This window comes from Tamandua tetradactyla, chromosome X, assembly GCF_023851605.1.
Source record: "Tamandua tetradactyla isolate mTamTet1 chromosome X, mTamTet1.pri, whole genome shotgun sequence".
Classification (NCBI taxonomy): domain Eukaryota; kingdom Metazoa; phylum Chordata; class Mammalia; order Pilosa; family Myrmecophagidae; genus Tamandua; species Tamandua tetradactyla.
In genome coordinates, this window is record NC_135353.1 from 118,554,494 (window position 1) to 118,570,812 (window position 16,319).

The 16,319-nt window shown below is 39.1% G+C and overlaps 1 protein-coding gene and 1 pseudogene across 2 annotated transcripts; both read left to right on the plus strand.

The window, feature by feature from the left end:
- The first annotated feature begins 382 nt into the window (after window positions 1-382).
- LOC143670444 (diphosphoinositol polyphosphate phosphohydrolase 3-beta) lies at window positions 383-9,194 on the plus strand. Of its 2 annotated transcripts, XR_013169359.1 has the most exons (3): window positions 383-970; window positions 5,220-5,299; window positions 7,795-9,194. XR_013169359.1 is itself a non-coding variant. In XM_077145239.1 (1 exon), the coding sequence occupies exon 1, from the start codon at window positions 477-479 to the stop codon at window positions 969-971; it is 495 nt and encodes a 164-aa protein (XP_077001354.1). In that variant the 5' UTR covers window positions 383-476. The 2 variants fall into 2 exon arrangements, 1 of the variants encoding a protein (XP_077001354.1); XM_077145239.1 differs by lacking the exons at window positions 5,220-5,299; window positions 7,795-9,194 and having other exon boundaries at window positions 383-971.
- LOC143672042 (cyclin-dependent kinase 16 pseudogene) overlaps window positions 7,578-16,319 on the plus strand; it is a 37,461-nt pseudogene continuing 28,719 nt past the window's right edge.

Here is a 16,319-nt window from a genome sequence, read left to right on the forward strand (position 1 = left end):
CGGGAACGCGCACGCGCACGTGATTGCGCCTCAGCTCGCTCCATCCCGCCGGGGGCGAGCAAGAGAGGGCGCCGGACCAGGGCCAGAGAGGCGAGTGGGCTCCGTGGAGGGTTGCGGACTCCCGGGCGGTGGCGGTGGTGGTGGCGGCGGCGGCGCCGCTTCCACCCAGGCGTCTGGGCTCTAGGGATCCGCATTTCGCTCCTCTGGCCCCCGCACGGCGCTGGACCGACCGGCTGGCCTCCCAAGAACGGACTGACTGACGTACCTCGCGCTCTCCCGCCCCCGCCTCGCGCTCTCCCGCCCCCGCCTCGCGCTCTCCCGCCCCCGCCTCATCTTTCCCTCGGTTCGGCTGGGCTCGCGCGCCAGGCGCCAGTCTCTCCCCGCCCCACGCCTCGGCCCTTTCCCTACCCCAGCGCCTCGGCCGGCGGCGGCGGCGACCCGAGCAGCAGCAGCGGCGGGAGGAGTCGGCCTTGAGGATGAAGTGCAAGCCGAACCAGACGCGGACCTACGACCCGGAGGGGTTCAAGAAGCGGGCGGCGTGCCTGTGCTTCCGGAGCGAGCAGGAGGACGAGGTTCTGTTAGTGAGTAGCAGTCGGTACCCGGACCGCTGGATCGTGCCGGGCGGGGGCATGGAGCCCGAGGAGGAGCCGGACGGTGCGGCGGTCCGAGAGGTGTACGAAGAGGCGGGAGTCAGGGGGAAGTTAGGCCGGCTCCTGGGCATATTCGAACAGAACCAAGATCGCAAGCACAGAACGTATGTGTATGTACTGACGGTGACTGAGATCCTGGAGGATTGGGAAGATTCGATTAGCATTGGGAGGAAGCGAGAGTGGTTCAAAATCGAAGATGCGATCAAGGTTCTCCAGTGCCACAAGCCCGTGCATGCCGAGTATCTGGAAAAACTAAAGCTGGGCGGTTCCCCAGCCAATGGAAACTCCATGGCCCCGTCCCTGCCAGATAGCGATCCCTAGTATGTACCGATCCTGCACAGACTAATGATTCCCCCCCCACCTTAAAAGGTGCTCCAGGAACGATTCCTGGAGCACCTTTAACACCATGTGCAGGGTAGAGGGAAGCTTCTTTTGTTTCCTTGGCAAATCTCTGAATCACGCTTGCAAAGTGTCTCGATTGCCAGGCAGTGCTTTCAGACAATTTGCGCGTTTTTCAGATGCTTTGAAAATACCTTCTTGGTAGCGTTATAAAATATTTCAGTAAGCCAAAGACGACACATGGGGTTTTTAAAAAAGATGCCTTAACTGCCCACCCTGCGCTTGGGGGACGGTGGGGTGGTATGCACGCATGTTGTGTTTCTTTTACATTTCACATCTTAATATGTGAGTGTGTGTGTGTGTGTGCGCGCACGTGCATTTTTGATACCATTTTTGTGGTTTGTTTTGTAGTGGAGGCTTTTAAAATCCAGTCGGCTTGATTGTGTTCACATCTTTTATCCCCCTACCCCCTTAACTTGTTTTCTCATTCATGTCATTAGTTCTTGACAGCAGGTTCTTTCTGTTTTCAATTTAAAAAAAAAAATCCTTAGAGACATTTTATGTCTGGTGCTCTTTCTGCATGGGACAGTTTTGTCCTGAGAAATGTTATCCAATTTGTGCTTTTCAAAAATTTATTTGTTTATTCATATATAGATAATTTGATTTTCCAAAAATTTCCAATTAATGATTTATTCACTGTTTACTTGTAATGACCATTTCTCCTATAGCTCGAGTGTGGTTTAACAAATTATTACGTTATAAGTAGATATTTTTCATGGAGCTATTGTTTGCCAAACACATCTAGACATATACATCTTATCATGAAAACTACTCATGAAATATGCTATAGCATGCTCAAGTTCATCTGTTGCTCCTTTTACAATACCCTAGAAGAACTATGGTTATCTCAGTATAAACTAGTTTCTGGAAGAAGGCTGTTTCACATATTTGAATTTAATGACATACAGTTGAATTTCTCTGGCTACCAGTAGTCACAGGAATGCAATCTTATATGGTGATTACATTACTATTGAATAAGGTTGCTGTCTTAATTTTCAGCTGTTGAAGACATCTTAAACTCTCAGGACACCTGAACTATACTTTTTAAAGATTGTGGATAAGTGTTTCATCTCACGAAAAACTTATTTGGGTGCCAAATTAAGAACTGTTACATTTTCCTTGAAACTTGCTTAAAATCAGGAGCCCCATTTAAAAATACATAGGTCCCTCTTCTGGAGCTCTCTGTTCTCCCAGCCATGTCAGAAATTAGAGGGAGAGCCAACTTTGTGAAAGGGTATTAGAGAGGAAAGATCATTCCATATATAATCCTTAAGCATTTTGAAAACATTCTACTAATAAATAATGAGTACAAAGTGGAAAATAATGATTATTTAAACATTTTGTTACCTCTCAAAGTGATCTTTTTTTAAAGTTACTGCTAAACATGTAATGTTGCACTTTAAAAAAATTTTAATGTTTTATTGATATGCAATACACAAGTCCTTATCATAGAACAATGAATTTTTACATAGTGAGCACACATAATCAGTGTCCAGTTCAAGAAATAGAACATTACTTTTAACTCAAAAGCCTACCTCATGGGCAGGCCACCGCGGCTCAGCAGTCAGCAGGTTGAGTTCTTGCCTGCCATGCCGGAGACCAGGGTTGGATTCCCAGTGCCTGCCCATGCAAAAAAAAAAAAAAAAAAGCCTAACTCATGCAACTTCCCATTCACTACCTTGTCCTCCTGTTTTCTAATCCCACTGAAAAGTTTTGTTTGTTTTTGAACTGTATATATTATTTTTGATACCGCTTATATGTGTTTCTTTTACGCATCATAGCATTCAAATATGTTTCTGTTTGATTTGTGCTGAGTCTACAAATTGAAAATATTTTATGATTACTGCTAAAACATGGGGCTATTGCACTTTTAAAGGAAGTTTTGTGCCACTGTTTTGAATATGAATCTTTTTACACATTTACATCCAGTTAAACAAAGTATAAATTTCAGCAGTTCACAAATTTGTTTCTGTGTTAAATCTGTCAAAGAAAAGAGTAAACTAGAAAATGAGTGACTTTTTAAAGCCAATGTCAGTTTCATTATCTGAATTATGTAGTCTAATCAAATATGGTTATTGAGTATTTTTCTTTTTCTCTAACACCAATATTGTTTGAATTTTTGAAGCATATATTTTTAATTCTGAACTAATTTACTTTTTCTGTTCAGTCTCAAGACTAAAATATTTTTCCCAAGAACCTACTTATTCAAAAAGATTCTTAAATTCTACATTAACACAGCAGATATATTGGATCCTTATTTTATAGATGTTTTTCTAAATAAATTTTCCTGAAATGCTGTCAGAAGTATTTTGGAGGCTTAACTTAATATTTTTATTTGTAACAGGGCATCATCTTGTTTGCTTCCTTAATTATGTATTTAATAAAGGCAAAAATACACAATATTCTTATTAACCAATTCTTAAGAATTGTTTGCCTGAATATTTATATTTATATTTCCCCCAGAAACATTTAGGGTGAGTAGTTCTGTTTATAAGGCTTGATAGTCAAGTTCATGTAAGTAGTTCTTGTGAAATATTCTCTGGAATCTAGTCAAAATAATTAAAGGATCCAAGGAGATTTTTTTTTCCAAAGACTTAGGTCAAGAGTTTCAGGCTAAAACACTTGACCAGAGGGAGTATATAGAAAATTTCTACCACCTCAGTTCTCCAAAGATTGAGGTACAGTTGAGATTTTCACCTTCTAAGAGCATGTTTGGTGATGGCACTAAAAATGTACAGCTAAATTTTTTTGCTCTCTCCATGACAAAAATACACAATATTCTCCACAGATAATTGAGGTTTGCTGACATGAGAAAGTAATTTTCTGCATGTTTTATAAACAGCTGTTATTTTCAGCTGGTCAAGTGCTTTATTACAGTTAATGGATAGAGAAGAAACATTAGAAAAAAGTTAATAAAATACACTGAATACATGAATACATCATTGTTACTGTTTTTGTAACTAAATTTTTTTCAAGAAATCGTATGTATGGATATAGATAGGTACAGATATATAAAATCTGTTGAACACACTGAAAAGAAGCAAACTGAAAGGAGAAAATTGTTATAAAATAACTCATTTCTTTATTGCTTTGCATAGATTCCTTTGAGACAGTTGATAGAAAAGTTTTTGTCTTGCTTGGCTTTCATTTAAAAAGGTTAGTTAATGCCAATTTGTTTATGTTTAGAAATATACAGGCAGGAGCAGTCATCTTGAAACTGATACTAACATTGGAGGCTCCTTCCAGGTAACATGGGGTCTTTACTCAGTGGTAAGGACTTGGAAGCTGGAGTGGTTTCCAGTCTTCAGAGAGAGTACCTCAGAATCATTTGTTTATCTGGGAAAAGGCAGGTGAAAGGCCTTCCTCACTAAACTGGGCAAAGCTTTCATCTCCAGATTTCCATTGTAAGGGAGTTACCAGTCTCTACCATAAAGAGTTTTATCAATGTTTTCTTGTTTTGTTGCCTCCTGATAAACTACTGTACTGTATTTACCAGATTTTAAACACTTATGGGCAAACAGCACTATAAGACTTGAAGTAACTATGGTGACTGACATTATAAGAGGTAGCTGGATGTGCTAGAAACTGTATTGGAGCTTTGAGATCATACAGACCTAAGGTTGAAAATCAGTTCCTAATTATTGCCTAGTTATTAAACTATTTGATTTTTTAAAAATCTTTCATTGGAAAATAGCAAAAACAGATACTTGATGAACATCTCACTATGAAAAGCCTTTCCTGCCCACCTGGGTTAAGAAGCCATCTTTGGCGTCATGATTCTCACAATTTATTTTAATTATCTATTTGCATGGTTGTGTGGCCACAAGAATGTAAGTTCTTTGTTGGGTGGGAACCAGCCTGGATTATTTCTGTAAGCCTAGAATCCAGAACCTGGAATTTAGGATTTTTTTGTGGCTTAAATGTCTGCCCACTCGCCATTTGCAAAACTTCTAATACAAGAATTTTTCTGGTGTTTTTGTTTCAAAATATTTATTAGCCAGTTACTCCCTTAGCTATTGATCTAGACTTGCATCTGCATTAGATATTTCTGTGAAGGCTCTCCAAATGCAGTGTTTGATGCACATAGTAGGCCCTCAGTAAATTTGTTGATTGGAATAATTGTGAAGTTAGTGTAAGCCTGCTAATTATATGTTGATTTGTTTTTTCCAGATGAACAGCAAAGATATTCAGGATTGCTTTGAAAGAACTATTGATGTGAACTCACTGTTCAATGGAATTGTCAAGTACAGGTGAGCATTTCCATGTTCCCAAGGAGACAGCTCACCTGATTTTCCTCCTACATCTTGAGACACTCTTTCCCTGACTCCTTTTGCCCTAGTTGTTGTACTATTGTATGTGAAAAGATAATTATTTCAGCACCTGTAGCCTTTGTTGTATTTTAATGATGTATCTGCCTTCTCCATTAGCCTATGATATCCTTGCGAGTAAGGACCTTGTTTCTTAACTCTGCAAGTCTCCTGCACCTGTGACACTACTTGAAATATGGTTGGCATCACTGAAGGTTCTTTTATTCAATTAATGTTTTTGTAATCACTGTGTGGGAAAAAATTCCCCTTCCAATCTGGTGCTAATAGAGTATCTGCTATCTAGGCACCATGTATGTGGCTTTTGTGTATTGGGTGTTTCAAAAACATTTTGAGGCAGTTTTAAGATATCTGAGGACAAAATATTATCCATATTTCTATGTCATATCCCATAGTGGCTAGCACAGTTTTAAGATTAGTCCATAATTTGGGGCAACATTTTGTAGAATCAGTCCTTCGCATAACAACTTTAGTGTTTTTATACTACTGTTAATTTGCTTAAACTTTTATTCAAAATATATCATTTACTATAAAGGTAACTGTAAAAATGAATACAATGAATACAATATAATATTGTGAGGTTTTATAAAACTAAATTTTAAAACTATATACAAATAATCAAATTTAATTTTTTTGCAGTGTCCTAGCCACTTCTTACATCTTAACTTAACATCTCTTTGAAGAAAACATTGTTTTTTTTCATTTTATACATTCTGGATACTGTATTATTTGATGCCAGAGCGGATAAAGACTGCAGCAGAGGCAGTTTCCAAGTTAATTATGCCATTTAGTTTTCCTGGGTTTCTTTTGCTTCTGCTACTGATTCATTTGACTACAATTTTCAGCCCCCTTTCCAATACACTCAGCTAGCTCCACCTCCCACTTGGTCGTTCTCTGTGTGAGAATGCGAATAAAGGGCTGAGACAGAGCTAATTTGTTGTCACTGGGAAAAGGCTTGGGGAAAGAAGTCTACTCTCAGTGGAGAAAAGGAAATAAAGGGTTTAAAAGAGAGAATTTGGGTCAGCTGCCTTTAAGGAATTGACAAACATGTTTAGAGGAAATTTTATAGAATTTTTTATGGGGTGTATGATGACAGAACTCTTTCCCAGCTCCAAGATTCCTCTAGAATGGCTTTAATATGAGAGTTTTTTTTTTAATTAAAAAGCAATTACAACAGGAAAATTTCAGTCTCCATTTTAGTGTTGTACCCATCCTCATGGTACCAGTGAAATGCATTGATTGTGCCCCAAATCTTTCAGAATTTGAAAAAAATTCTTCATAAATTACTGCTATTCTTTTTTAAGATTGTGATATGGTATTATAGTTATGTTTTAAAAAACTCCTTATCTTTTAGAGAAATGTACTGAAAAACTGTCAGATCATATGATATGCTGCTGTTATTTGCTTAAAAATAATCTGAGGGTGGGGCAGGTGAGAGCATAGATGAAACAAGATTGGGTATGAATTGATAATTGTTAAATTTGTGTGATGGATATTTGGGAGTTTATTTTACTATTCTCTATACTTTTGTATATGTTTGAAATTTTCCATAATAAAAATTGAAAGAAAAAACAAGTTTCAGATTTTACTTGTAGGACCCCCTGTTTTCCTAAGATTTATGTAGAGAAGGCTGGTCAGTCAAGACAAATCCATAACCCAGAGAGAACCTAGGTTTTGTTCCTCTAAAAACCCATATTTTGCTCCTGAGCTAAACTTGTTGACAAACTTCCGCTTCCCTTAGACTGAACTCCTTCCTTGGAAGCCCCCCAGCTCCATATGCAAAAAAGATTTGTAACCCCACCAATATGCCACACACGGCCGGAAAACTATAAACCCGAGTGGTGGACATCAGCTTAAGTTCCACATAAGACCACACTTTATCCTTTTACAAAATGATACTGATTTTTTTCTGATTACAATGTTAGTTCGCCTTAATTTCAGAAAATTTGGCAAATTCCAAAAGAATGTATGAATTAAAAAAATAACACTTGATACCAGAGATAACCAAGTTTAGAGATTAAATATATATTCATTTCCAGACTTTTTTCTCTGCATGTATAAATATATGTAAATAAGTATGGCATAAGTGAGCCCCATCTACCTGAGTATTTCCCAAAATCCATGACTTTTTTATTGTCAGTCATGTACCATACACGTACCTTATTATTTCTCAGAATTTTCTAGGCTAGTGCTCAGGGCCATCATGGAATTTGTGCTCTGCCATGCACAAGAGCAGCAGGCCCAAGTTTTGCTGCAGGTAAAAATTGGCTGGTTCTTTGTTTTCATAATTCTCTCACAAACTTCTTACCAACCAAGCATTGAGTCTAGGGATTGGGGCATCAGTTCAGAGGGGGTACCCGTTTTAATAATTCATGCAGTTATAATGTATAAGCTAAAAGTAGGCCTTACCTGTTTTCCAGAAAGATCCTCCTGTCTTCTCTGGATCCTCAGCCAGTTACCATAACACTGCCTCTCTACAGCTTCTGACCCTCATGTGGTTACTGCTCCTCTGGGCACAGCAGTTTCAACTGGTGAACAAGGACACCACCAAACTGGTATCAGGAAAAGGGAATCTTGCTCACCTTCTTCTACCTTTTTACCCCAAGAATGTGTCCTTAACCTTCCCTAATTTCCTACAAGACACAAGAGACCAGGCTGTAACTTTTAATGAGAAATTGTTGAAGACTACCAGATTATGTGAGGGGCATGTAATACCAAAAACACAATTTACAGCTACACAAGTCCTTTCTAGGTTCTGTCACTAGATTGGTTCCTTAAACAGGCTGACTCTAAACTACCTGGAGAAGTCTACCCCAACCCTGCCCTCCCATCACCACCACCAAAAACTGAGTTTATAGTTTCAAATCATGGATGCACTGATTCCCAGACCCATGGAGAAGAGAAAGCTTTTCGTGCATCTTAGTCAGCAAACAGTGTCTCAGACTTACATTCCCAGAATCAAAGGTATACACTGAAATCAGTGTAATGGATCAGAGAGCTAGAGTGTGGAGGATTGGGGGTGGACATTCAGTTTTGTCTTACTCCAAAACTCATGTTCCATGTTATGAAGAAGACGACTATTGACAATATAGTGAACTCAGTGATCCTCTTCTTTCTGGGATGAGAAACTGAGAGAACCTAATAGCCCATACGTGGTCCAAGAAGAGCTATTAACACTGGTCTGTGAAGTTTACACACAGGTTTGAAGGAGAAGCAGGCCAAGACCTTTGGCAGATTAGACTTCTCTGAGACGAGTGCTGAGGGGATAGAGGGCTTGGGGCAGGTTTTGTAACTGTTTACTCTTTTCTTTTTTATCTAACCACTCAAAATTTAGAGCTTGCTTCTTAGGTGTTATTAAGACACAGACTGCCAAGTCAATCTTAGCCCAGGGTAATAGCAATGGCATCACACTCTCTAGTGGACATTTTAGGAGTTAGCCCAGTCCAGGATGTATTCTTTTTAGAGCAAGGAAACTTTTCCTAATACTTCTGCCCAGAAACACTCTGCTGCCCAAGCCTATTTATAATTAGCTTTCTCTAATCCTGGATGAAATGTATGTATATTCCATATATGCAAGAGCCTCTGTTATGTCCCAATCAGTAAAATATTGAGTCCTTTAAGCTGTGTGTTTTCATCTAGTTTTAACCAGGTAGATAAATAGGAAAGTATTTGTATTTCTCTAGTATCTCCATTCTTGCAACTGAGCTGTGATAAAGCTATTTAGAACTGTATGCCAATAATTCCTTTACCTCCAGGGATTGATATGGCCCTGCCTTCATGGAGCTTTTGGTGTTTTGTGGACACAGATAATAAAACAAGAACTTCCAACAAAGTGTACTGTGTTCTTTAGACTAGTAGGAATTCAGAGGTCTCTGCCAGCACATAGCAGTGGGGACTAAACTAGTTTAGGGGGAAAGATAAAAAGATTCTCAGAAGAAGTGCCATTCACCTGAAGGATGAATAGGACATAGCCAAGTCCTATGGAGAATGGTGGGAGGGTGTTTCAGAGAAAGGAAACAGCAGACATGAGTTTCTGGAAGCCAGATAAACGGTGGTGTTTTCTGAACTGGAACATGTTCATTATATCTAGAACATAATCTGATAATGTGGAAAAGAAGGAGGGATCTTCTATAAATAAAGCTGATGGGGTAAGATTAAGGCAGATTATAGAGGGTCTGATGTGACTTTTTCAGGGATTGGAAGAGAGGAAACAACATATCAATTTGTCTGAAGAGTAGAGAATTATTAAAAAGGCGATAAGATGTTCTGATAATAATCCAGGTAAGAAATGATGGTGACCTGAATTAGGGTGTTGACAATGTTGAAAGAAGTCATGTTTAAGAAATATGTAAGGTTTAAAGAGTAGATGTGGGAGATGAAAGAAAGCGTATGTCATGGATATATTTAAAGATATTTGAATGAAACGACTGAGTTAATGGTACCATTCACTTAGATGGAATATAATAGAAGGAAAACATTAGTTTTATAGGAATTAGAATAATGAAATTGCTTTTATATATATGTTAGTTTCTTGGTACTCGAGATACATTAACTTGGAGATATCCAACAGACCAGAGATACCAAGCAGTACAGCTTAAAAGAGAATAATAAGCAGGTAGATTTTGGAGTCATCAGCAGGTGGGGAGAAGGTAAAGAGATGGGTGTACATAAGTGTATGTAGAGAGAGGACAGCAAAGATGACCAGTATCCTGAAGAGTATCAACATTTCAGAGGTGGATGCAGGACTTCCAGAGTGGTTTTATGAAGCTAGTGGTGGATACTTTCTCTAGTGAAACAACACATACATACACATACACATATATATATACATATAAAGTCATTGGAAATTGTCATAAGGGTGTACAGCAAATGAAGAAACATTTATTCAAGAAAATCTACTAAATCTCAGCATTTGTGGCATTTGAGTCATGACCTATTCCCATCCTCCCCAACTCCATGTGACAAAAACTACACTCCAGATCTCTACCATATATGTATATGATCAAGAAGATGAGGACTACCTTTGCTCCCAGCATCTAATCTAGGGCTCTGGTTTCACCCCAGGAGGGGAAGGTTACCATGATCTCTTATACCCCTAGCTCAGTGTCGCAGAAGTGCTATTCTAGTTAAGTCTTGGCTAGAAGACTAGCTCCAAATCATAGGGTGAGGGCTGTGCCTGAAGTGTGACATACCAAGAATAGTGGGGCCCCAATGTCCTGTGCCATAAATCCTTTAAGGCTGAAGTTTCCACATGGAGCAGGGTAACCTGACAAAATCATTGGCTATCATGTCCTCCAGGACCCATTGGTACAGCAAGGCCATCACTGTGGAAGGAGAGGGCTACCTATGCCATTTCTGGTGCTGTAGCCAGGGTGGAGGGGAAGGCCATAAGAACCTAAGCTCAGCACCTACCCCAACCCTGCCCTCCCGTCACCACCAGCAAAAACTAAGGGGACTGAATTTATTTGGAAAAGAGCTTGGAGAAGTTCATGACTAAGAACGTTATTGAGAACAATAGACATCTTAGTGGCAAACAATTAAGAGGTGGCTAATAGCTTTAAGATACTAGTAGCAACATGGAAAATAGTAGACCAGCCCGAAATTTAACAGACTGAACGGCAAAAAGATAGTCAAGAGGGTGGGGCATGGTGGCTCAGCAGGCAGAGTTCTTGTCTGTCATTCCTGAGACCCGGTTTTGATTCCCGGTGTCTGCCCATGTGAAAAAAAAGGATAGTCAAGAAAGATTCTCCTTAGATCACACTCCTCCCTGGGAGTCCAGAAGGCAGTTTACATGTTCTGGGCTAAATCCATTTAGCCTCAATCTGTGGAGCATAGTTGAAATCATTTCCCATGCCATACACAGGTCTATCAACAAAACACTGAATTCTTACTGGCTTGAGCACAGCCTCGGATGAAGCCTTATCTGAACAATAAACCATTCTTTGCAGGCGTGACTCCTAAGAAGACAAGCTTAAAAACCTAATGGTTCCAAAGATGGCAGCATAGTGAGGTGTGGAAATTAGTTCATCCTTCAGAGCAGCTAGTAAATAGCCAGAAATGGTACAGAACAACAGCAGGGTGAACGCCAGTTGCCAGAAACACAGCATACACCAATCTGGACCAGCTGAGATGGCTGAGATCGCACATAGAACTGTAAGTCCCCCAAGCCATGGAGGCTGGTGTCCCTCCCCCACAAGCATGGCAGACTGGTTCCCCAAGGTGAAAGGAAACAGACTTTACTAGTAGCAAGGGCTTAGTGCAACCAAGTTCCAGTTGCAGAATTAATTAACAAATCCTAACTATGGAAAACAGGCCCCCAACACATATAAAACTGGAACAAGTACTAAAGGAACTAGGAACTTTTTCCCTAGCAGAGAGAAGGCAGGGTTGACAGGAAAAACAAACAAACAAACAAAAAGCCCAGAGGCTTTTTGAGTTGGACAGAACAAAATACAGGAAAAAGGTGGTACCACAAGAAAAGGGGGCACATACAGCCTGGAGATACTTAGAGCCACATGCCAATTCAAGGCTCTGATTGGCAAACTTGAGGAATGGGAGTCCTTCTCTGAAAAGACCGTTTTGCTTTCTTTGACTTCTTAAACAGCTCATTAGATAGAACTGCAAGCACTCTCAGGCTCCAGCAATGCCCCAGGCAAGGGTGGAACTAAGGGATGTCTAAGAGAAAATGTAACTAGTCAGGTGAAATGGGTTAATTCCCTAAAGGGCATATCCTCCTTCAAGGAATTGAGGTCCCAGGGGCTGGAAAACAGAAGCAATCAAAGCCTACCCACTGTCTCACCTCTTCCTCAGCCATGACCCTAGCAGGGAGAATCTGCTGAAATTAAAGGCACCCCATTACTTTAAGCTGGTGGAAAACCACAGGCAGACAAGTGCCACAAGCTGGACAGGATAGGAAAAGCACCAAGTCTAGAGGCTTCATAGGAAAGTCTAACAACTTGCTGTATCTTACCCTCAGGGAAAACTGATGCTGGCTACTCTTTCCTCCAGAGACATGGGCCTGTCTGGTCTGGGAAAATCTGACTGCAGACTTTAATATCTGAGGAGACCCTCCTCAAAATAAATAAATAAATAAATGTTCAATATATGCAGGGCAAGAAAGAGAAGAACAAGAAGTGAAAAATTCTGATTAGTTAAACAGAACCTATGCTAGAGGTCTAGAATAGGTCAAACTGAATGTCAAAGAACAGAACAAAGCCATCCAGCAAGAAAACCCTAGGCAAAAGAGTGAAAACTTCCAGAATAAACTAATTAAGGAAATCAAATGCCTACATACTAGCAAAAAATAATGAGTCATACTGGTGAAATAAAAAATATGGCCCAGTCAAAGGAAAAAAACACTTCAAATGAGATATATGAGTGGAAACAACTAATTTGGGATGTTTGAACAGACATACAAAATCTCATCAAAATCAAATCAATGAGAGAGTATATAAAGAAGACATTGGGAGAACATAAAGAACTTGAATTTTGGAAAAACAAATCGCAGAGCTTATGGGAATGAAAAGCACAATAGAAGAGATGGAAAAATAACCAATGGAAACCTACAACAATTGATTTGAAGAGGTAGAAGAAAGGGTTAGTGAACTACATGATTGGACATCTGAAATCTGACATACAAAAGAAAGTACAGGGAAAGGAATGGAAAAATTTGAGCAGGGTCTCAGAGAACTGAATGACAACATGAAGTGCACAAATATATGTGTTGTGGGTGTCCCAGTAAAAGAGAAGAAAAGGGAATAAGAGCAGAAAGATTAATAGAGGAAATAATCAATGAAAATTTCCCATCTCTTTGAAAGAAAAAAAATTACAGATCCAAGAAGTGCAGCACACCCCAAACAGATTGGGTCCAAATAGAACTACTCTAAAACACTTATTAATCAGAACATCAAATGCAAAGACATAGAGAGAATTTTTAAATCAGCAAGAGAAAAGCTACCTATCACATACAAGGGAAGCTCGATAAAATCGTGTGTGGATTTCTCAGCAGAAGCCATGGAGGTGAGAAGACAGTGGTAGAATATATTTAAGATACTGAAAGAGAAAACTGCTGACAAAAATTCTATATCCAGCAAAACTGTCCTTCAAAAATGAAGGGGAGGGTGGTGCAACAGTGACTCAATGGCAGAATTCTCACCTACCATGCTGGAGGTGAAAAAAATGAAGGAGAAATTAAAATATCCTCAGACAAACAACCACTGAATTTGTGACTAAGAAATTGGCCCCTCAAGAAACACTAAAGGGAATACTACAGGCAGATAGGAAAAGGCAGGAGAGAGAGAGGTCTGGAGAAAAGTGTATAAATGAAGACTATCAGTAAGGTAAAAATAGAAAAAAAAATTAGATGTGACATATAAAATCCAAAAGACAAAATGGTAGAAGAAAGTACTGCCTTTACACTTATGGGTTAAACTCTCCAATCAAAAGACAGACTGGCAGAATGGATTACAAAACAGTACACATCTATATTTATCTACAGGGACTCACTTTAGACCCAAGGACAAAAATAGGTTGTAAGTGAAAGATTGGAAAAAGATATTCAAAAAATAACCAGAAAAGAGCAGGGGTAGCTATACTAATATCTGACAAATTAGACTTCAAATGTAAGACAATTAAAAGAGACAAAGAAGGACACTATGTATTAATAAAAGGAACAATTCAACAATAAGACATGATGACCATAAATATTTATGCACCAAGCCAGAGTGCTCCAAAACACATGAGGCAAACATTAAAGGGAGCAGTAGATACTTCTACCGTAATAGTTGGAGACTTCAATTCCCCACTTTCATCAGTGGATAGAACATCTAGACAGAGGATCAAAAGGAAACAGAGATTTTGAATAATACAATAAATGAACTAGACTTAACAGACATTTATAGAACATTACACCCACAACCGCTGGATACAGCTTTTTTTCAAGTGCTCATGGATCAATCTCAAGGATAGACCACATGCTGGGTCACAAAGCAAATCTTAATAAATTTAAAAAGATTGAAATCATACAAAACACTTTCTCAGATCATAAAGAAATAAAGTTGGAAATCAGAAACAGGCAGAGGGCCAGAAAATTCACAAATATGTGGAGGCTGAACAACACACTTAAACAACCAGTGGGTCAAGGAAGAAATTATAAGAGAAACCAGCAGTATCTAATGGCAAATGAAACTGAAAACACAACATATCAAAATTTATGGGATGCAGCAAATGCAGTGCTAAGAGGGAACTTTATTGCCTAAAATGTCAATATAAAAAAGAAGAAAGAGCAAAAATCTAGGAATTAACTGCTCACTTGGAAGAACTAGAGAAAGAATAGCAAACTAACACCAAAGCAAACAAAAGGAAAGAGATAATGAACATTAGAGTAGAAAAATGAAATTGAGATCACGAAAACAATCAAGAAAATCAACAAAACCAGAAGTTGGTTCTTTGGGAAAATCAGTAAAATTGATGGACCCTCAGCAAAGTTAACAAACAGAAAAAGAGAGACGATGCAAATAAATAAAATCAGAAATGGAATAGGAGACATAACCACTGACCCTGCAGAAATAAAGGAGGTAATGAGAGGATACTATAAACAACTATATGCTAATAAACTAGACAATGTAGTTTAAATGGACAACTTTCTAGAAATGCATGAACAAACAACATTGACATGAGAAGAAATAGAGAATCTCAACAAGACAATCACAAGTAAAGAGACTGAATCAGACATTAAGAAGCTCCCCCAAAAGAAAATTACTTGACCAGATGGCTTCACATGTGAATTCTACCAAGCATTCAAGAAAGAATTAGTACCAAACCTGCTCAACGTCTTCAAAATAATTGAAGAGGATGTAAAGCTACCTAACTCTTTCTATGAAGCCAACATCACCCTAATACCAAAGCCAGACACATACTACAAGAATAGACAGTTACAGTCCAATCTCTTTAATGAACATAGATGCAAAAATTCTCAAAAATACTTAAAAATCGAATCCAGCAGCACATTAAAAATTATACACCATGACCAAGTGAGGTATGCGAGGCTGGTTCAATGCAAGAAAGTCAATTAATGTAATACACCATATTAAGAAGTCGAAGCAGAAAAAGCACATAATCATCTCGATGGATGCAGAAAAGGCATTTGACAAAATTCAACATCCTTTCTTGATGAAAACACTTCAAAGGATAGGAATAGAAGGAGCTCTAGTTTGGAAGCTGCCAGAATGTGATATACCAGAACTGGAATGGTTTTAAGAAGTGGAATTTAATAAGTTACAAATCTAGTTCTAAGGAAGTAAAAGTGTCAAAATTAAGGTGCCAACAAGAGGTTACCTTCACTCAAGAAAAGCCGATGGGTCTAGAACACCTCTGTGAACTGCACAGTCATGTGTCTGGCTCCTGCTGATGCCTTGCCTCTTGCTTCTGTTTGCTTTCAGCCTCTGTTCCTGTGGAGTGTTCCTCACTTTGTGTCTCCAGGGCTGGCATTCATCTCTTGGCTTCCCTTGGTTCTTTCAAGATTCTGGCTTGCTTAATATGCCATGGTGATATCTGCTGGGCTCCAGGCATCTCCAAACATCTGTGTCTCTGCTCTCTCTGTTAGCTCTGAAGTTTCTTGTTTCTGTCATTTCTGACTCTCTACAAAATGTTTCCTCTTTTAAAGGATTCCTGTAAACTAATCAAGACCCACCTGGAATAGATAGAGTCACATCTCCATCTAATCAAAGGTCACATCCATGACTGACATGTCACATCTCTGTGGTGATAACCTAATAAGAAGTTTCCAGTCTGCAGTATTGAATTAGGATGAAAAGAAATGGCTGCCTCCACAAAATTGGGTCAGGATTAAATATGTCTATTCTAGGGTACATAATACCTTCAAGCCAGCACAGAAGGGAACTTCCTCAACATGATAAAGGAAATATATGAAAAAACCCACAGTTAA

Bases quoted from the DNA above. Each gene is read 5' to 3' on its own strand.
- LOC143670444 (XM_077145239.1), top strand. From the start codon at position 477: ATGAAGTGCAAGCCGAACCAGACGCGGACCTACGACCCGGAGGGGTTC.